Here is a 21,137-nt window from a genome sequence, read left to right as displayed (position 1 = left end):
CATTACGTAAGAGATTTAAGTATTTGTTATGTAGTTTAATGACGACATCATACAAATGACATTTAACTTTTTTACTCCGAATATGCATCACAATAACCAACAAAGTGCAGACTGAGTCACAGTCCATTTTTATGAGCTCACAGCTCTAAATGACATTTTTCTTAAAGCCACAATGCTTCAATTGAAGGTACCGGCTTAGCTACATTCTAAACAAAACATTTTTATCAGGACTTTCTTAAGGCCATATAAAATACAGATGTTTTCACATACATAATTGAATTAAAAACATGTCTGTTTTGGTGGCTATATATTTTTCACTTAATGTGAATGTTTTTGCTGTTTACCTTTTTACCTGACTATTACCCTACAAATCAGTTTGTCCGGAGGAGTTTATTCATTCGGCTAATGAAAAGAGACTCAAGAATACAGTGCCTATATTATATAAAGGAAAAAAAGATCATTTCATCCCCTCATGATTATTGCTCTACAACTTAAAATCACAGCTGATTAATTAGTCACTGTGTGTAGTATTTGGTCAAAGTCCTGCCACAATTTCTAGATTGGATTTACGTCTGGACTCTGACTTGGCCGCTCCAGGACATTAACGTACTCCAGTGTAGTTTCAAATGTTCTTTTACCCTATCCCAGATTTATACTTCTCATTCTCTTTATTGGAGATTATTATTTTTTAATGTATATGATTTTTTAACCTGGACATTGACTAACCAGCTGTTGGATCTTTATAGATCTACTTACTTGACTTGTCACACACCACAACAGGTGATCTCAACCTATTATTTCAATTTTGGGAATTTTTAGGTGTGTCCCAGCAGTTTTACAGTTGCACCTAATTTAGATAAGTTCGTAGACAGCTGTGTTTACTTTGACATTTAAGTGTTTCTGTTGATCAGTGTAAAAAAAAACCCCCACCTTATTTAATAGTTGCTGATTCAAAGTTGTAAAATAATACAACCAGGAAGCTGACTGTTCCTCCTTAAAGATGTTATACCAAATGGTGAATGGCTGTTCACTTGTCGCATATCTTATTGCTTAGCTCGTAAAATTTCTAAACACTTGTAAACATGTAAACCCTGACTAGGTCAAGTAAAACTGAGGTCATAACTAAACTACATACTTTCAATCCAACATCATTTGACAGTCTAATATTGTTCGTGAATATATCACATTGAATTCCATTATTAAAATGGGGGCTGAACAGTTTAATGTAGCAGTCTTAACCGTTAAGACGACAGGCTTGGCGGTCTTCGTTGCATTTTTTGTCAAACATGTTTGCGTTTTGCTTTACGGATTTCAACATCAGGCCTGTCCAAACATTGTCCTCTCGACAGTACAGGTCTCTCCTGTTTTAAAAGGCAAATTTGAATAAAACATTGAAGTGTTTTTGGCCCTCAGCAGCCTCCATGTTTCCTATCCAGAGGTGGAATGTAGTAGTTCTTGAAAGCTGCGCGGTGTGACTCATCCCGAGGCTGTGAAGAAAGGAAATGCAGCCTGAGTGCCAAATCCAAGTGAAAGCACTGCCATGTCACTTATATTCAATTGATGTTACTTTAGCATTTATTTTAAAAACATCTAATACGCAAAACAAACCTGTCAGCTGTGTTTAACTAAATTTCCAAAAGCCCTTGGTAGATGCGACTCCCTAAATGACTAAATGATTCAAAACATGTAAAAAGCCGGATGTCTGTGTTGCACCCCTGCGTTTACCTTGGCCAAACGTGACTGGCACTTTTTCGACGCAATGGTTGGCAGTGTGCCTCGGTGGGTGACAGTAAATGCAGGCATAGTGGAGACTGGGAAGGAGATCTGTGGTCCTGGTACAACCATGTTGAGTTTGGGCAGCTCTGCAGGATAATGAGGGACGTTCCGTCGGATGAGAGGCTCTGCTACATGCTTCATGTTGTGCTGAAGAGGGAGGAAGTTTCAGAAAACTTGTAATAATAATACTCTTAATGTAAGTAATCAACTGGGGAAGTTTTATGGTGATATCTATTAGTTTATTTTTTTACTCTGTACCTGTAGTGTCTTGCAAAATGTATGGAATTTTACAATACATATCTTTAAAAGCCATTTTCTCAAAATCTGTTTTATTTTTCACACAAAGCCAGAAATCTCCACTTCAGTAGCACTTACTAAACTTTCTAGTTTAATTCCTATCTATATTCTGAAAGTTTGTACTGAGGGGTTTGTTCATTTATCATTCATAGCCTGATTTATAGAAAGTTTTTCTGTTCTGGAAAGTCATGCAAATTAGCACATATTTAATAAGATAATGCCTCATTTGCATATTTAAACAAGAAATGTCAGAACATTTGTAATACAAAAAATGATTGTCTAAATGTAAGTCATCAACTGGAGAAGTTTCATGGTGATGTCTATTAGTTAAAAATGTTACCCTATTCACCTGCAGTGTCTCCCCTTGAACATTGACTTACGCTTATTAAAGGGGTTTGCCTCGTGTGTCTTCCCCTCAGCTGTTTGCCGAGTCTGGTTGGGCGCCAGATGTGGTCTAAGGAGTTGTGCGTCTCACTGCTCTCTAGTCCATCCATAGTCCCAGAAACTCTGTGAAGAGTCTCGGCTTTCTTCTCTGCCAGCCTGGGAGAAAAAAAGAAAGAGAAAGCCAAGACTTCTGTTACAAATGACTTCCTCCAAATTAAAGTAATTGGATGAATTGATTCTTCTTTGCACGGTTTACCTGATTTCCCTAAAGTATGTGTGCCGCAGGGCTGTTTCTGCACTGATGCGTTCATCAGAGTCGTAGGCGAGCATCTGATAGAGAAGTGAGAGAGCTGGAGCCGGGCAGTGAGGGACTAACCGAGAGATACCGCTGCCTTTTTTAGGGGGGAAGTTGAAATGCATCGTTCTAGACCTGCCAGACATTAAGAAACAACGAGAAGTATTTCTTTTCTAAGCACATTTTAAAAATGTATATTCATAATATGTGTGCACAGCTTCTCTAACAAAGATTCACGCTCTTCAAACTACATATTTGAGGAGGAACACCTACTGCTTGAACTTTTGGAGAATACTTTCATCTGGTGTCCCCAACACGTCATGGATCTTGGCAATCTGGTCCAACTCATTGGTTCCAGGGAAGAGAGGGTGCAAACTGAAACACACATACAATCTGACTGCCACAACAAAAGCTATTTACACAGCATCTGTTTGACCTTTGTTTATGCCATTGTAATTGTGCATGTAAATAAGGAGCACTTTGAAATGACATGTGTATAACCTGTTCCTATCCTGTCTCATTAACTGTACTGTCGGAATTAAATGAACTGCTGTCCTATTTAGGTATTACAGATTAAATGTTGTGCCCTTCCCCTGCAGAGGTACCTCATGATCTCAAAGAAGACACAACCAGCACTCCACATGTCCATCTTTAAGCCGTAGTAGCCGTCGGTGAGGAGGCACTCTGGGGCTCTGTACCAGCGTGTGGAGATGTACTCTGTATGCGGGGGCTTGGAGTAAACGCTCCGACAAGAGCCAAAGTCGCCAAGCTTCAGACCATTTTGCTGCAATTTGTACAAAATCATTTTAATGACGCAAAACCAGATTACCACTGTTATGTTTCCGTCAAGCAAATTATGATAATGATGCGTCTCACTTTGATGAGGATGTTTTCTGGCTTCACATCTCTGTGGAAGATCCCACAGCTGGAAGAACACAAAAGTTAATGTTGTGTGTTAATTGACTATTTAACGTGAACTGAAGATTTTTCATAATTACCTGTGTATATGTTCAAGTGACTTGCAAAGCTGGTACATGTAGTTCTTTACTGTATTGTCAGGCAGTGGCGTTTTTCTCCCTGTAGGGAATGAAGAACCGATATCAGCCCATAATTCAGCCACTACAGAAAGACCACATGTTCATCTTCAAGTTCCCGTTCGTCCTTATGATGATTTATTATACGCTCAATACTTGCAGACTTACCTTGTATGAACTCGTAGATGTTCATCTCCATCAGCTCACAAATCAAAGACACAGTTCCAGTTTCTTTGTCACTGAAACATAGTATTAGAATAATATGTCACGGCACATTAAACCAGCCTGAGGCACTACAATAACATAACAATAACACGTTAGTACTCACAATATCAGTTCATGTAACTGGATGATATTTGCATGTGGGCTCAGTCTCTTCATTGCCTGGACTTCCCGCAGGTTGTTGGCCTGCTCCAGACTTAATGACAGAGAAGATGTAACATTTGTATATTTTATTTAACAGGTGTATACATACAGTATAATATTATTAGTTGTATAGTACAATTTCACATATGCTCTATATGGACAATGTAACAATTTGACAAGATAAAGGTCACAGTTAATGTTAAATACGATGGCTCATATTTCAAGAAGATACATCTATTGTTATCTCATCACTTCAAGGTCAAAAGGTGGAGAAAGCTGACATCTAATAGAATACTTAAGGCAAAGGGGTTGTCAAGCTGCTGACTCCACTTACAAGGATCCGCTGATTGCCTATGCACAGGACTACATTGTGTTGCAGAAAACATACCTGTTAATTGTCTGTTTCATGGTTTTACATGCGTAGAACTTTCCATCTTTCAGGCTCTGAGTTTTCACCACCTCTGAAAATGTGCCCTCCCCGATTTTCTTGATTGTTTTGTAGCCTGCATGACAATAAAAAAAAAAAACAAAGACTTTGTTTCAGTCCAAACCCCCCCAAAAATCTGTTTATTATCATAGAAGACTAAGGAGAGCATCAAATATTAACATCTTAGAGACTGGCCCTATACTGTATTTTTCTAATTTTTGGATTACATTTTTTAAATTTAATTTGACTAAGTTTTTGATTAGTTTGACTAATTGATTAATCCATTAATCATTTCAGTTGTACATTCAATTAAGACTCAATACTTCACATAAAGTTCAAAAAGGGCTGCAACCAGTGGTGGAAGAAGTATTTAGATATTTTCCTTAATTTAAAAGTAGCAATTCTACATTTTAAAAATACTGTTATAAAGTAAAAGTCCTGCATTCAAAATAGTACAAAAGTATTAGAATCAAAATAGACTTAAAGTACAGAAAGTGAAATGACTCATTATGCAGAATGGCCAATTTCAGATTCATACTGTATATTATATTACTGAATTGTAATTAGTGATGACGACTTCATCACTTTGATGTTATAGCTGGTAAAGATGGGGCTCATTTTAATTACTTTTAATACTGTTGGGTAGTTGTGGTGTAATTTTGTATTAATAATCTAAAACTGCAAAGTAACTAGTAGGCCTAACCTTAATTATCAATTAAATGTAGACAAGTAAAACATTTGCCTCCAAAATATAATGGAATAGAAGTAGCATAAAATGGAAAGCACAAGTACTGGAGTAAATGTACTTCCCTACAAACGTACATCCCACAACTGGCTGTGACTTTAATTATCTGCTGATCTTGGTTATTGCAAGAAAGGAGCACATATTTACCAGTGAATGTGTGATGAAGCCCCGAGTTTAGTGCAGCTAAATTCAATGCATTGAATAATTAGTGTTTAAAAGGGGATTTCCCTTTCACAAGCTAACTAAACGTTAACGAAGTGAACTGTCGCTACACCAAATAACGTCCAATTGTTTTATTGACCTCAACACTAGGTGCTGCCAATCTGCAAGTGTAGCCAGTTAAAGGAAAGGTAAGGTCAGGTGCCTGACATGTTGTCCATACAGGTCACCATTTTCGGAAACATCAACAAAAACACACAAAGCGTAACACAGCTAGCAAACATAACGAAGAAATCTTTGTGACGAGGACCCTCAACGACCCGCTGTCAGACCTGTCATCACGCCGCTCAGCCGTTAACCGACAACTCACAATGCATTCCTGTGTGTCTTAGCCGCCGCATGTAAGTCGATTATCCATAACGTGTGTATCCGGACAGAACATGTCAACGTGAGGGTTGAAAATGTAATTTTGTTTTGCGCATCGAGGTGTCAAAAGGACACGAAACTCGCATTACGGGTGTTAGCCTAGCCCCGCTAGCAAGCCCTGTTAGCTGACCGTCGCCTTGGTAACGGAGCACGCCTTCGCCCTCCACTCTGACCTGAGGAGGAAACTGGAAACTCCGGCTGAATGTTTGACTCTCTGCCCTGAGCGCTGAGAATAGTCGGAATTAAAAGCAACAACGCAGCACAAAATACCCTGCCATGTATGAAAAAAATACCAGGCATGGTTTTTAATCGCTACAGGCCCATATCTTTGACGAGACGGTGTTTTTACAGCTACATTATTCAGCTCCTTACCTTTTTTCCAGAGGTGGGTGGTGACTGCTAGCTCGGATATCTTTTCATTAGGCCGCGGATTATTGTTCTGCATGTCGACAACATTTCCCCAGTCGATGTTAGGTGGTGTTTTGCATGCATTTCGAAGGCTTGCCCTGTTTTTCACGCCAATAAGCCAGTTTGAGTAGTGCATCATTAGTGCACTTTTAATGCTAAAGAGCCGACCATTAGCGTAATACTATCTAGTTCCTGCAAGAGCAACACCGGTCCACTGCATTCATGTCAAAGCATAACGTTAACAGGCACCAGTGCATTCAATACACAATCAATCCATCCTATTCACTCACAACCAGTGTGTGGGGGGAAAAGGCGTGGACCTGTTTACTTTTGCTCCACTTCGGCTTCCGTAAAGACTTGTCAGTTGTGCGCATGTTCAGTAATTCCTACATGTTTTCCTTGATGATGTTGCACTAGATATGTGAATTTGTCAGTACAGTGTTCACCTTTCTTTTCTCTTATTGTAGTCAACCTTTCAGTCACCATGAAAACAAGATTCACCACCATGGATATCAGGGCAGTCATTGCCGAGATCAATGCTAAGTACGTGATATGTGTCATTGCCACTAGCCAGGTGGCTAAGCTAACTCGTTCATGTGGATTTATCTACAAATGTTGACCAGCCATTCATTTATTTTGCTTCATTCTTTTACAGCTACATTGGCATGAGAGTAAACAACGTGTATGACATCGACACCAAGACGTATCTCATCCGTCTGCAAAAGTAAGGACAGTTGGAGATAAACTTGCCTCCAAAAGTTTCATTGTAATTGTGTTTCGTAATGCAGGGAGCGCTTCAGTAAGGTAGCAATACCACAATATAAAGATACTCTATTATAAATGAAAACACCTGTATTCAGAATTGTGATCATTGTTAATTGTAAATGAGGAAGTAGTATCAATAATAGTAGGAATTTTGCAGTAGAGTAGACCTGTCACTGATATTATATTAGTTTACCATATGTTCTGTATACCAACAATCTGGATCTGGATCTAAAAGTATCTGATCTCTGTCAAATAAATGTAAAAAGTGCAATATTTTCCTTTTAAAATGTAGTGGTGTAGAATTATAAAGTAGCGTGAATCGGAAGTACTCAGGTACCTCAAAATTGCAATTAAGTAGAGAACCTAACTAAATATACTTTGTTGTATTCCACCACTTTCAGTCGGTATGTATAGACTAACTCAGTGTCATATTTTTATCTCAGGCCTGACTGCAAAGCTATTCTCCTGATTGAGTCTGGGACTCGTATTCACTCCACAGACTTTGAATGGCCCAAGAACATGATGCCTTCAGGCTTTGCAATGAAAGTAAGAACATCTGGTTTATTTAATAACACTGACAAACTTTGTTTTGTTTTTCTAATCATGACTGTATATCATGACTGTATAATTTATATAACTGTGTTGTAGGCTTTTTTAAATATTTTGATCTGAGATTTAAGTCAGATTTAACTGAGAAATCCATATAAACTCTTGTTTCCTTGAAGTCCAGTGTGATGAACTCCACCCAGACAGTTTGACATGTTTTTTGTCTCTATTCCTAAACAGATTTGATATTTCTGTCAATATTAGTACAAGCTTTTTTTTTTTGCATATTCCTGCATTTGTCTATTAATGTATTAGTTGCGATGATACTGAATGTTTAAAGCAACTCTCTCCGTAGTGTCGAAAACACCTGAAGTCACGGCGGTTGACCCAGATTAAGCAGCTCGGGATTGACCGGATTGTTGACCTCCAGTTTGGCTCAGATGAGGCTGCCTACCACTTGATAGTGGAACTGTATGACAGGGTGAGCAAACATTGTGTGACGCGTATATCAAACTCCATGATGATATTAGCTCTCTGATCCCTAACAATGACATTGATAAATGTTAATGTGTTTGTGTATGTGTGCATTTGTTGGTCTGTCCGTATGTTTCTTCAGGGTAACGTCATTCTTGCAGACCACGAGTACACCATCCTGAACCTGCTGCGGTTTCGTACAGCGGAGGTAGATGATGTGAAGATTGCTGTCAGAGAGCGGTACCCTGTGGAAAACGCCCGACCCCCTGAACCTCTCATCAGTTTAGAGCGGTAACCGCATATTTACGTGTGCTAGTTGACTTTGTGGAACAGAGTCAGGACACTTATATTATTCTTATACCAGTGAAAACTAATTCTCTCTTATTGCTTTTTTTATGTAGACTCACTGAAATCCTCAGTAAAGCACACAATGGAGACCAAGTGAAAAAGGTCCTGAACCCTCACCTTCGTAAGTAGACGGGGCAACTGTTCTGAAGTGTTGACCTGAAGCAGATCCTCTTGAGTTAAAATGTTTATCATATATCATAAATTAACTGTGTTTTGTGTCCTTTCTAAACACACCTCCAGCCTATGGAGCCACTCTGATAGAACACAGCTTGATAGAGGTGGGACTGTCAGCCTCGGTCAAAGTTGACAACCAAGTTGATGCTGCTCAAGGTATAGTAGATGCATAAAAGTTACTTGCTTATAGTTAATTGCAGTAACAGACCAGTGGAATTAGTGGTTCTAGTTTAAGATTTGATGTTTTATTTGTAATGTTTTTTTTCTGTAAGTACAGTGTTTGATCTGACGTTTCAGTTGCACCTAAAATCCTGGAAGCCCTGCAGACTGCAGAAACCTATATGGAAAAAACGGAGAACTTCAGTGGCAAAGTAAGGAATCTTTTGTTTTGAGGGAAAGTTCTTTGGGTTTTGTAATAGATGTGTTGTGTTCACAAACTCTTTCTTTATTTACTTCAAGGGCTTCATCATTCAAAAGAGTGAGAAGAAACCAAGCTTAACTCCTGGCAAACCCATCGAAGAACTGCTAACGTATGTCCTGTTTTGTTTAACACTAGGGCTGCAACAAACAATAATTTAATTATTGATTAATCTGCAGATTATATTCTAGATAAATCGGTAATTGTTTGGTCTATAATGTCAGAAAATAGTGAAATATGTCCATCCCAGTTTCTCGAAGTCCAAGGTGATGTCTTTAAATGTTTTCTGTCACTCCAAACAAACCAGGAAATCTCCATATTTCAGAGGCTGAAAACAGCATTTTCTGCCATTTTTGCTTCACAAATTACACAATGATTATTAAATATTTGATGGTATATATATTTGCAGCTCTATTTAACACATAATTTGTTACTTAACATACATTTTTTTTTGCTGTTTTTCTAATAATATGGTTCATAAACTTTCATCCATGATGTCTACTTACAGATATGATGAATTCCACCCATTCCTCTTTTCCCAGCATGCAAAGAGCCCCTATTTGGAGTTTGATACTTTTGACAAGGTAAATATTGGCCTAGTGTTATTTCTTGGAAAAGATAATATGGATCCTTTTTACAATGTAAATTCCCACTTTTGGCAAGAATGTGATATTATACCAATGTGATCCTCTCACTCAGGCAGTAGATGAGTTCTTTTCTAAAATGGAGAGTCAGAGGATTGACATGAAGGCGTTGCAGCAGGAGAAACAGGCTATGAAGAAGTTGGAAAATGTTAAGAAGGACCACGTGCAGAGATTGGAGGCCTTGCACCAAGTACAGGTCAGCATAACCTCAAACATCAATGTTGGTGTTGAGAAGAATTTGACTGAAATTTGAAAACACAGGTCATTTTGTGTGTTGCAGGAGGTGGACAGAATAAAGGGTGAACTGGTGGAGATGAACCTGCCTGTGGTAGAGAGGGCGCTGCAGGTGGTGCGCAGTGCACTGGCCAATCAGGTGGACTGGAGTGAGATCGGCATTATCGTCAAGGAGGCACAAGATGCTGGAGACCCAGTGGCCTGCGCCATCAAGGACCTGAAGCTGCAGACCAACCACATCACCATGCTTTTAAAGTGAGACCATCTGATACAGAAAATTAACTCCCACAGACCGCTCTGCTTGTTGTTACACTATTTGGCTAATACGTGTCTCCCCCCCGCCTCTAGGAATCCATATATTTCTGAGGAAGACCAGGAAGATGAAGTGAAAAAAGATGTGGTGGAGGAGAAAGGGAAGAAAAACAAAAACAAAGACAAAGGACAGCACAAGAAGTTGCAAGGGAACAAGCCTACGTTAGTGGATGTGGATCTTGGCCTGTCGGCTTATGCCAATGCCAAAAAGTAGGTTTACATGTAGTCCTTTTTAGAAATAGAATTGAGCAATATGTGGTGTTGCTTTTACAGCTGATGAACCTTGTCATTGTGCTGTTTGTTGTTTTTAGGTACTATGACTTCAAACGCACTGCTGAAAAGAAGGAACATAAAACCATTGAAGCAGCAGATAAGGTAAGAATATGTTTCAAGGCTATGCTTGTATGATCAAAAAGGAACATGTTTCAAATCAAAGTAAGGCATCTATTTGTATTTGCTTTGCATTTGACACGTCGTCATACTTTTTTGCACAATGTTAAATGTTTATTTTTTATCGTCGTTCAAGGCTATGAAATCTGCAGAGAGAAAAACACAGAAAACACTGAAGGAGGTTCAGACGGTCACCACCATCCAGAAGGCCAGGAAAGTCTACTGGTAAGACGCATCACCATATGATACATATTAGGAGCATACATGACGAGCAGCAGAGGCTTTTATTCTCTCAACCATTTCTCTCCTTTTGGCAGGTTTGAGAAGTTCCTGTGGTTCATCAGCTCGGAGAATTATCTCGTCATCGCTGGAAGAGATCAGCAGCAGAACGAGATGATCGTCAAACGCTACCTCCGGGCAGGTAATGAATAAACTTAAAAATTAAATACCTTGCTCCCTGGGTGGGTTCATCCTCTCATGTGTGCTTTTACTTTGTCAGGAGATGTCTATGTCCATGCTGACCTCCATGGAGCGACTAGCTGTGTCATTAAAAACCCCTCAGGTAAACCGGTGCATTTCCATCCGCTATTTAAACCTCATGTTTTCAGTTTGTTGAACATACTCGATGTTCCTTCTATTTTACTCATTTGTATACTTCTCTGCCTCTCCATCTTTCTGCTCCAGTTTACCCGATCCCTCCTCGTACCCTGACAGAAGCTGGCACTATGTCTGTGTGCTACAGTGCTGCTTGGGACGCCAAGATCGTCACCAGCGCTTGGTGGGTTCATCATCACCAGGTGAGTCATCAATATCAGGCATCATTTACATTTGCTAGCTTGTTCCCTATCTTTGCTGGTGCATTGTTACATACAAACTAAACTTATAAAAACATTGCGCCACAGTGACAAACACTCCACAGAGTAACTTTAATATATTTATTTTATTTAATAGGGTCAAATACAGTATACATTGAGAATTGCACAACGACATTCATCACTCCTAGTTTCCCCATGCCCGTTCCTAGATGGGCATTTAAAATAACAAATATAAAACGGGTGCAGGTTGTGTTATTAGACATGGGGATGTAAAGATAGACAACAAGCAGCAATATAAATACATCCTGGCATTGATATAATGGAAATGTTGGCATTACTTATTATTAATTAGTCGTGTTATATCTGCGGTTTGTGTTCAGGTGTCTAAGACGGCTCCCACTGGAGAGTACCTGACCACTGGAAGTTTCATGATCAGAGGTATGACACACATACATTTTGTAACGCACTATCATTGCTATTGATAATGTCTCACAGAGGACCTAACATGTGACATGTTTCTCTCCAGGAAAGAAAAACTTTCTGCCGCCTTCTTACTTAATTATGGGCTTCGGATTCCTCTTCAAGGTAAAATACGACCATGAGTCGCTGTGAGTACATGTTTAATTATTCCTCTTCACACGTTTAAATGTCACGCTCGTCTCTTCGCAGGTCGATGAGGAGAGTGTGTCTCGGCACCGAGGCGAGAGGAAGGTGAAGACTGTAGAGGAGGACATGGAGGACGTCACATCCAAAGCTGCCGAGCTGTTGGAGGAGGGAGAGGAGCTGATCGGTAGCTGATGCCAAAGGATTGACGTAATTTACTGCTAACTACTATCAGCTGTTGTAGCTGACTCTCTTGCCTTTTGCAGGTGATGACAGCAGTAATGAGGATGAGGACGGGGATGGAGAGATGGAAAAGAAGATTAAAAAGGTGGTTGGGAGGGATGACGGTGCGAGTGTAGAACTGTCCGCTGTTCCTGAGGAGGAGAACATGGAGGCAGAGGAAGAGGAGGGTGGAGACGAAGACAGCGTGGAGGAAAAGGAGATGGAAAGCGAAGAATTTAGCTTTCCAGATACGACCATCTCCCTTTCTCATTTACAGCCCAGCAGGTAATACAATGTGAACGCTGCTAGAATGGTGATGCAAAATGAATACAATGGTAATTATAGTTGAATCGTTGCACATGACAGTGAGTGGCACTTAATGAAAGTGTCTCTCCTTGTTTCTAGAAATACTCAGAACCCTGGTTTCAAGAAGGAAGTGACCGCTCAGGTAATTAGTCGCCATCTTAGGACATGTATACACGTTACAACACTTTCATCCAAGTAAAATCTATAAAGGAATAACACTTGATACCCATGTTGATTCATTAACCTCTCTACAGGTGGACGTAGACTCGCAGGGGAGGAAACGCATGACTGCCAAGCAGAGAAGGTGATTGACTGGGATACAATACAACAACTCACAGTTAACATGCACTTCTTCCTGTTGAGCTCATACCACAAACTTGAGACGGGTGGTTTAAGAAAAAAAAACCGTAACAAGCGATATACAGACGACTTTATTTCATGTGGTGCTTAGAAACATTTGTGATCGTCCAGTCATTCGTTTTAAACCTCAGGTGTTTTTGTCTTTGCCCCACGTAGAGAAGAGAAGAAGAAGAAGCAAGGTTGTGACACTGAGGAGAAGACTGACATTGTATCTGCTGGATCAGCAGTTGATCAGGGGTCCAGAGGTGGAGGAGGAGGTGGTGGAGGAAGTGGAGGTGTAGGAGGAGGAGGTGTAGTAGGAGGAGGTGGTGTAGTAGGAGGAAGTGGAGGAGGAGGAGGAGGTCCCTCCCAGCAGCCACCCAAGAGAGGCCAAAGGGTAAGAATGGAGTTCAATAAGACAAGTTGTTCTGTTCTTAGGTACAAATCTAAAACAAGAGTAATACAACTTCAACAATACACAGTGCTTTTAAGTTTACAAATCTTTCCAAATGATATCATTTACAGTAGAAGAGTAAAATACAAGTACATACTAAAATATATACGCAAAAAAGGAATAAAACCTAGATCAATCCGTAGTAAATGTACAAGGGATTAGAAGAACAGCAGCAGTATAATTATATAAAAACAAGCCGTGTTGTCTCTGAGGGCATTTCTCCCCTGTTGTCACTGCAGAACAAGTTGAAGAAGATCAAAGAGAAGTACAAAGACCAGGATGAAGAGGACAGGGAGCTGATGATGCAGCTGCTCGGGGTGAGGGTGAATTTAAAAAAATAAAGCGACCCTTGACTCAACCGTTACTACGTTCTGTACGGTGACATCACCATCACGCCATCTGCAGATGCTTTAGTGGTAACTGCAACTCAGGTCTACGTGGTTGTCATGTGCACAGACCTCGAGACTGACACACTGACACACTGACACAGTGTATCTGCTTTTCTTCTGTAGTCAGCTGGGTCCGCTAAAGAGGAGAAGGATAAGGGGAAAAAAGGAAAGAAGGGGAAGGGGAAAGATGACCACGTCAGGAAACCACCCCTTCAGAAACCCCCCCAGAAACCTCGTACTGTGGAGGCTGCACCGAACAAAACGGAGACGGGAGGAGGGGAGGGTGAAGAGGAGAGACAGCCTGGAGAGGAGGGAGGGCCTGCTGAACAGGAGGACAAGGTACGTGACACAACAAAAGATCCAGAATACCAGAGTCTGAAATGTTCTAATTGTCTGGTGATGTTAACAAAGTTAAAACTTAAAAAATGTCCCACTGTCTTTTTAAATCTGTTTTGTTTGTGTATAGAATTGGATACTACTGTATGCACTATTTAAAAAAACAACTTTATTTTAAAGCTTGCACATTGGAACTATGTTCATCAGTGGTGTCCTCTCTTTTAGGAAGATGAGGTGGACCAGGACAATCCCGGAGCAGAGGTGGGTTCATAGTATATTATTTAACAATTCAAAGAACAGTTTGCAGATGAATGCATTTTAAGTGTACTGCTGCATTAGTCTAACTTTAGTTTTCCTTTGTGCTGCCTCAGGAAGTAGAGAATCTGCTCACCTCTCTGTCGGGCCAGCCTCATCCTGAAGATGTGCTGTTGTTTGCGGTGCCAGTCTGCGCTCCATACACCGCCCTGTCCAACTACAAGTATGTGCTATGAACCCTTTTTTGGGTGTCAGAGACAAAGTGAAGCTTGCGGGGGCTAACTTGAGTCATTTGTTTTTCCACAGACACAAGGTGAAACTGACACCAGGTGCTCAGAAGAAAGGAAAAGGTACGAGTAGTGATCCATTCGAATATTCCTAAAGTTTTTGCTGAGAAGATGATTGCTTTTATAATTGATAATTTCTTTGTTCGTACCAGCTGCACGCACTGCAGTTCTCAGCTTCACGAAAGCCAGAGATGCCTCAACCAGAGAGAAAGACCTGTTCCGTAGTGTCAAGGTAAAGAAGTTAACTGCATATTTACTTTACATTATGACTTTCTTAAATTAAAGTTTACTGGCATATGAGTATTTAATTACTTTTTTTTGTCATAATGTTGGAAAAACTTATAAAGAAGTCATAACATAGTATGCCATAAGAAGTTTGTATATATTTTAAACTATTCACAGTACAGTATATAAAAAAAAAAATCATAAGTCATAATATAGTATGTTGAATAAAGAATTTCATCGTATAGTATGTCTGATATAATATGACTTTTATGCAGCCGATCGTTATTAGTGCTACATTGTGAACAACAAATCCTGCTGAAATCTTGTTGGACAAATGTAAAAAAACAGTTTGCCATAAAAGTAATGTCTTATTATAGTATGCCATAATAAAATATTATAAAAAAATATTTGAAATCCCTTTTGGCTCTGGAAGTTGCATTAATAATTGTTCCCTATATATTTTCACACTATAACAACAACTTTAGAAAAAAAGAATCTTTAATCAATCATCATTAGTTACATCCATAATCACAGGGTAGTTTGTTTTTCCTGATGTTACAATTCAACTGTGTCCCCCCCCCCCTCTCTCTCTCCACTATCCTGTGTTTCAGGACACTGATCTATCCAGAAACATGCCGGGCAAAGTTAAAGTGTCTGCTCCAAACCTGCTGGCTGCCAAGAAGAAATGAGAGCCACGGGACTCTGCCCACTTCGTCTACATTTCAAGCATAATCATTACAGGACATCAATCATTGTTTCTGTCCATCAACAATTTGTTTTAAATGAAAACATGTAAATTAACAAAGCTGAACAGAACACAACTTATGGTATGTGTTTATTCTTGGGAGTACGAAGTAACAATATGCATTGTATTCTACAATAAAAATCATCAAGGGAACATTGTGCAAACCAGGCAAATACAAACAAAGCCCTACTGACATTAGGCCTTTCAGTGCAACTTGGCTCAACATCCAATACACTCGTAGTATTTTAAGTTATTGTTTAAATACAATTAAAATGCTACAGGAGCCACTTATGACAATTTAAAAAGGAAGAATAAAGAACCCACATATTTCCTCACAAATATAAATACCTATATATGTATGTATGTATGTGTATATATATAATATATAAATAAAAATTAACATTTCTGTGGCTTCAGAGGAGATAGTCTTGCGTAACAAAACACTAGTTTTTAGGTCTGTGAGAACTTAAACTATCCAAGATTTAGCAAACATCGGTATTAAAGATCGTGCCAAACATTAGTTAAAGCAACAGGATCCCTAAAACAATCTGCACTGTTTAAGCAAACCTGTTCCAGTCTACTGCTGCTGTTTAATGTTAAAACATTAATCATTTTAAGTCAATTTCTGAGGAAGACGGTGAAAACCACAAGTTCAACCAGCAACTGGTTTATGTGTTTGTTTTTAAAAAAAAGGACCAAAACTCTTTTCATGACTCCTGGGTGTAACTACAGGACGTGAAGGAAAGGGAAGGTTCTACTGGCTTTGCAACAGTTTGACATGAGATGGTAAACAGCTTTGAGGATAATCTGTGAACTTTAGCGTGCGCCAGTCAGGACCCATTTCCAACAGTTCCACAGCTGTTCACTATTGCTTAGAGATTTTGTTTTTATTTGTCCACACACACATTAAAACTAATGCTCCCAACAGGACTACCTGCTTTGAGAATAACACTCATCCGTACATACATATCCTCCTGTAATCCTCTGGAATGGATTGACGACTTCCTCTTGGCCTAGGAGCCCAGTGTGTTGACGCGTGCCATTCTCTGTTTGAGGACTGTGCAGGAGGTGTTTAGGCAAGCAGTCCCAGTAACTAGACAAACGCTCCCTGTGCTGCAGAACGGCCTCCATACAGAACCTGGACAGCGGGGGGGGGGAGAGAGGCAAATATGAGCACAAAATATTAAAAACGAGAACATCTCGGCTTTGGGTTTAAAATAAATTCACTCTCACCGAACTAGTGATTTGGGCTGAACGTTGAAAACCAGTAACTCGTTGCTGTGAGCCTGTGGAGTAAAAAAAAAAAGGGAGAAGTTCAGTTGAAAGGATTTTAAATATGTAAAAAAGAAAAGTATGTTACATTTAAAATATGACTTACAGCTCTGTGATGAGACAAGAGGTTGTTGGCACACCCGCCAAACACAAACACCTCTCCATCAGGACCGGAGCACGCTGTGTGCCACAGCCTGAAAATACACCGCACAATGTCAACTATATTGTCGGCACACAGTACGCACGCACGCACGCGTCATTTAAAAAAAAAAACTGAAACTTAATCTACAAGCAGTGCACACACAGTAGTGTTCACAGTAAGACGAGAGGATTACCTCGGGCTCTCTGTGTGACTGTGTTTGAAAGGCTTCCATTCATTTTTGCTTACGTAGTACAGCCAAGCATCACCTGAAAAACACAATAGCAAATAACTGAGACTAGCGATCATTCTTGAGGTGGCGAGGGGATTACTTGCTGCCCCAGAATGAGTGTCAAACTCACTCAGTGTCTCTCTGTCTGTGGTGAAACCTCCGAATAAGAAGATGTGGTCTGGTGACACAGGAGTGAAGGAGTGCCAGGACCGGCCCACAGGACCCTGCTGAGGAACGCTCCTGCAACAAGGTCAGAGGGGAACATCAGAGCAAGAACAAAAAGGGGGAAGAATTTTGTATAACATTTGAGGCAGGTTAGTTTTGACCATCTGCAAAAGATGACCTGATATTAAAATGTGTTTTTAACTCGTCTTCCCAGATTATTCTATAGTGGGACCTACGTAACTTAAAGGAACAACACTTACATTTCATGCCACTCCCATGTGTCCAGGTCAATGTAGTACAGGTCATTTAGTCTGTAGTTCTGTGCACCAAAGGAGACGGAGATGGAATTAATAATTAATCATTTTATAGTGAACAGGTAGTTATTAAAAACTGTATGACAAAGAATTCACAACAAAGAGGCTAAACCACATCCACATCTTGAATTCCTAGTTCTAATGTCCTTACCTTGTATCGTCCCCCAAACACAAAGCCTCTGTTACCAACTGTGGCACAAGCATGAGCTGCTCTGGGTGATGGAGTGTTCCCCTACATCAGGCCACACCGACAGAGAGAAAGTGGATAATGTCAAATTATTTTTCAGTGTTTATTCTAATATTCCTTAAAAGTCTCAGTAAAAAGAACAACGTCTGATGATGGCTGGATCATGACCGGGAGGCTGGATGAGAAACAAAAGAGGCTATTTAAAGAGGATCAGGCTTGTGTTTGCTGTGGGCAGTGAGTTGGCTCTCAACACGTGCGTGCATGAGAGTGTTTGTTATGAAGTTGTGCGAGTTAAAGACTGGTAGCGTCTGTGCACGTGTTTACCGTGGTGTTGGGCTGGCTCCATGTCGATGTCTCCAGGTCCAGGATGTGGATGTGATTGTTCCAGCCTCGTCCAGGGCTGTCCCACTGCAGCAGCAAACAAAAATACTTGTGTCAATTGTATAATGTGTCTTTACAGGAAATACACTCGATCCTTTTTGTATGACTTGCTATGAAAGATTTGACACTTGAAGTCAGTGTTTATCATGTGAGGAGGACTTCTGTTTACAAACCACAAGTGAAGATGTTTCATCATATTCAAAGGTCCCTTGATGAGTTCCTTGTGCAGTGTGGCCGTAGCCCCCAAAGAATATGAGTCTGTGGAAACAATATCAGACAACTTACCAAAAATATCTCCCCCAAGATAACAATCTGTGATTACTCTGATGCATTTATTGTTTTGTATTAATCACTCCTACTAAGGTTAATGTGATCACATGGCTGAAACGTGATGGCCACATTAAAATGTTCTGAAGTGTGCCAGATGTTTAACATCAACTCATTTATGCCCAACCTATAACCCTAACCCTAGTCTTCGGGCTCATGGGACAACTGATATTTCCTAAACTATATAGTCCCAAATGGACTAATGTTTAATTAACATGAAAAATGTAGGGGGAAAAATAAGTAACATCTAACCTGTTCTTCTGAACCCAGCACCCTAGCTTGTCCTTGCAGGACGGAGGGAGTCCTTTAAGATCCCTCATTTCCTCCCAAACAAGGCTGGGAGCTCTCAGGGGCAGGCGGTAGATCTGCAAAGCACAGCACAAAATGCAGGAGTTCTGAAATATAAAAATCAGCAACCGTAGACTGATCTGCTTAAAGTTCTCATGATTAAACACGATGCAATTATTTGAAACTAACGGAGGACGTTAAGATATTTGCTTAATGTAACACAAAAACTGTACCCTGTTTGTGTTTCCCCTGGAGTGATGACCTCCAAATAAGTAGAGGACTCCGTCAACACACACCCCACAGCTGCCTGACATGGATGTGTGCAGGTTACCTCCGGCTACATGCTTTGCCCTGTGAACATTCAGAAATATTTTTTATTTTTTGTGTGCAAATTAGATTTAGACAATGGTACCAATATGCAAAATGTAAATGTAACCACTATTACCATACTCCTGACTCCATGTTGTATGTCCAGATCTCATTTCTCGGCAGATACAAGTCAAAGAATCCGTGGTTTTGAGCATTCTTGTACAGAGGGAGAAGAAAATGTAATTTAAATAAATATGCAGACTGTAGTAAACGTTCATAAATATAATGAAAATGCAGTTTTGGGACATTTATCCAGAGGTGGAATCTAACTAAGTACATTTACTCAAGTACAATTTTTAAGGTAGTTTTTTCTATTTCTACTCCACTACATTTCAGAGGGAATTGTACTTTTTACTACATGTATTGGACAGCTTCAGTTGCTTTACAAATTCAGATTTTTGCACAGAAAACATGAAGAGTTCAACCATAGAAACTCTTTTGATAAATGTAATTGTAATTGTATCATACAAAAACCTTTCATGGTTCCAACTTCTCAAAAGTGAGTGCATCGAGTACTTTTACCTTTAATACTTAAAGTAAATTATCCTGATTATTCTTGCATACCTTACTTTTAAAAGTAAAAGTACTATTACTTGTAACAGTACTTTTACTTCAGTAAAAGGAACTGAATACTTCCTGCATTTATCTAATAAAGCCCTTACCTTGTATCCACCCCAAACATACATGATGTTTCTGTCAACCACTGCTATATGACCACTGCGCTCAGCTGGGGTATCCAACTCAAACGATTCAGATGCGTCAGTGTCCAAGGGCTGTTCATCCTCCACCTCTTCTTCCTCCTCTTCCTCCTCCTCTTCTTCTTCCTCTTCCTCATCCATGTCGTCATTTACCATCCAAGCAAACAGTCTCTCATCTTCATCTCCGTCTGAGTCATTGTCATCCTCTCCGACTGGCAGATCTCCAATGTCTTCCTCCATCTCTGCCATTCTCTCTGCCATGTCAGTCTTTACTGTCGCCTGTCAGGAGAGAAATCCTCTGCGTTACTGCGGATAGTATGTCTTTGATTAACTGATTAAGTTAACGTTAGCCAGTTTTTCCAATAATCTAATTTAGAAAACGACCCACATTTGAAACACTGCGTACAGAATAGAGTTTCTACTAACGTTAATGTTAGATCCACACCTTCAACTTTTTAATCCACTTTTACTTTGTTTACGAGGGTTCAGCTAATTTAGGGCAACGCACCAGACAACGTTAGCTGGTAGCTCGATTACTGTTGACCTACTTTTGCTAGCTTAACTATTTTGGCGACTAAATCATTGTTAAAGGTTAGCTTAGCTTTACTTTGAGAGAGAAGACGAACGGAAGGTCCACATTAACCGATATTTGATTAAAATGCCCTAAACTACTTGGCTGGTCACAAAGCTAGCGAGCACATAACAGCTGTTCGTCAGTTAACGCCGTTAGCTAACGTAACAAAGCGTCTGTAAACTTGAACAAACAAAACATTCATTCAGTGTAAGAAATACTCTGAAAATATATTGCTCACGTTGGTGTCCAAGCTAACCTTCATATAATCGCTGTTCTGGGTAAATATTAATCGCGCGCGTCGTTACCTTGTATTGTCAGATGTTTGTTTTTCCTGCAAATTTCAAAAGCAGTACGCCATGTATCTGAGGTCATCACAAGCATTCTGGGGGCACGACCGGAAGTTGTAGTCTTCTTAAATCAGCCATCTTGATAAGGTCGGAATAGAAAAAGACTACACTGTCACTTCGGCACATAACAGTTTTTTGTTCTTCTACATGATGGTTCTCCCACGTACCAGCTATCGTATAACACCATAGAGTGTATAAAGTACACTCTCAAATCCTCCATAAAGAGTGCCAAAACAATCTAACTTC

At 39.9% G+C, this 21,137-nt stretch overlaps 3 protein-coding genes across 5 annotated transcripts; 1 reads left to right on the top strand and 2 right to left on the bottom strand.

Annotated features, from left to right (window-relative positions):
* Positions 1-56: 56 nt before the first annotated feature.
* mok (MOK protein kinase) lies at positions 57-6,660 on the bottom strand. Of its 2 annotated transcripts, none has more exons than XM_029460664.1 (12): positions 6,282-6,660; positions 4,541-4,655; positions 4,115-4,204; positions 3,955-4,025; positions 3,751-3,829; positions 3,629-3,677; positions 3,358-3,536; positions 3,026-3,127; positions 2,714-2,887; positions 2,454-2,613; positions 1,726-1,923; positions 57-1,487 (listed from the first exon to the last, which is right to left on the bottom strand). In XM_029460664.1, the coding sequence occupies exons 1-12, from the start codon at positions 6,454-6,456 to the stop codon at positions 1,410-1,412; spliced, it is 1,470 nt and encodes a 489-aa protein (XP_029316524.1). In that variant the 5' UTR covers positions 6,457-6,660; the 3' UTR covers positions 57-1,409. The 2 variants fall into 2 exon arrangements, with proteins under 2 accessions (XP_029316524.1, XP_029316525.1); XM_029460665.1 differs by lacking the exon at positions 6,282-6,660 and adding an exon at positions 5,854-5,977.
* On the top strand, positions 5,756-15,751 carry nemf (nuclear export mediator factor). 2 transcript variants are annotated; one of them, XM_029460661.1, is made up of 33 exons: positions 5,756-5,884; positions 6,785-6,860; positions 6,973-7,041; positions 7,526-7,628; positions 7,984-8,109; positions 8,245-8,393; positions 8,504-8,571; positions 8,691-8,780; positions 8,922-8,995; positions 9,084-9,154; positions 9,551-9,626; positions 9,742-9,882; positions 9,967-10,175; positions 10,269-10,442; positions 10,544-10,607; positions 10,759-10,847; positions 10,940-11,043; positions 11,122-11,184; positions 11,307-11,419; positions 11,818-11,875; positions 11,964-12,022; positions 12,107-12,227; positions 12,307-12,547; positions 12,668-12,710; positions 12,823-12,872; positions 13,085-13,304; positions 13,601-13,678; positions 13,874-14,089; positions 14,312-14,347; positions 14,458-14,564; positions 14,648-14,691; positions 14,781-14,860; positions 15,465-15,751. In XM_029460661.1, the coding sequence occupies exons 2-33, from the start codon at positions 6,802-6,804 to the stop codon at positions 15,540-15,542; spliced, it is 3,273 nt and encodes a 1,090-aa protein (XP_029316521.1). In that variant the 5' UTR covers positions 5,756-5,884; positions 6,785-6,801; the 3' UTR covers positions 15,543-15,751. The 2 variants fall into 2 exon arrangements, with proteins under 2 accessions (XP_029316521.1, XP_029316522.1); XM_029460662.1 differs by lacking the exon at positions 5,756-5,884 and having other exon boundaries at positions 6,685-6,860; positions 13,085-13,185; positions 13,261-13,304.
* On the bottom strand, positions 15,334-20,825 carry klhdc2 (kelch domain containing 2). The gene is given in 15 exon segments (XM_029460666.1): positions 15,334-16,653; positions 16,655-16,736; positions 16,832-16,884; positions 16,977-17,064; positions 17,206-17,278; positions 17,372-17,481; positions 17,667-17,725; positions 17,872-17,952; positions 18,232-18,315; positions 18,462-18,546; positions 18,868-18,980; positions 19,137-19,254; positions 19,349-19,428; positions 19,935-20,249; positions 20,801-20,825. Coding segments are annotated over 15 exon segments (1,389 nt in total). The 5' UTR covers positions 20,807-20,825; the 3' UTR covers positions 15,334-16,611.
* Between the last annotated feature and the right edge of the window lie 312 nt (positions 20,826-21,137).

Source organism: Cottoperca gobio, chromosome 22, assembly GCF_900634415.1.
Source record: "Cottoperca gobio chromosome 22, fCotGob3.1, whole genome shotgun sequence".
Taxonomy (NCBI): Eukaryota; Metazoa; Chordata; class Actinopteri; order Perciformes; family Bovichtidae; genus Cottoperca; species Cottoperca gobio.
This window is presented reverse-complemented; position numbering and strand designations above follow the sequence as displayed.

What these genes read in the sequence shown, in the direction of transcription:
- mok (XM_029460664.1), bottom strand. Translation starts at nt 6,456, where the DNA reads ATGATGCACTACTCAAACTGGCTTATTGGCGTGAAAAACAGGGCAAGC. An exon ending in TCACTTGAACATATACACAG is followed by an intron (nt 3,678 to 3,750) that starts GTAATTATGAAA and finishes GTGTTCTTCCAG; the next exon opens with CTGTGGGATCTTCCACAGAG. An exon ending in GTCTTCTTTGAGATCATGAG is followed by an intron (nt 3,128 to 3,357) that starts GTACCTCTGCAG and finishes TGTGTGTTTCAG; the next exon opens with TTTGCACCCTCTCTTCCCTG.
- nemf (XM_029460661.1), top strand. Translation starts at nt 6,802, where the DNA reads ATGAAAACAAGATTCACCACCATGGATATCAGGGCAGTCATTGCCGAG. An exon ending in TATCTCATCCGTCTGCAAAA is followed by an intron (nt 7,042 to 7,525) that starts GTAAGGACAGTT and finishes TTTTTATCTCAG; the next exon opens with GCCTGACTGCAAAGCTATTC. An exon ending in AGTTTGATACTTTTGACAAG is followed by an intron (nt 9,627 to 9,741) that starts GTAAATATTGGC and finishes CCTCTCACTCAG; the next exon opens with GCAGTAGATGAGTTCTTTTC.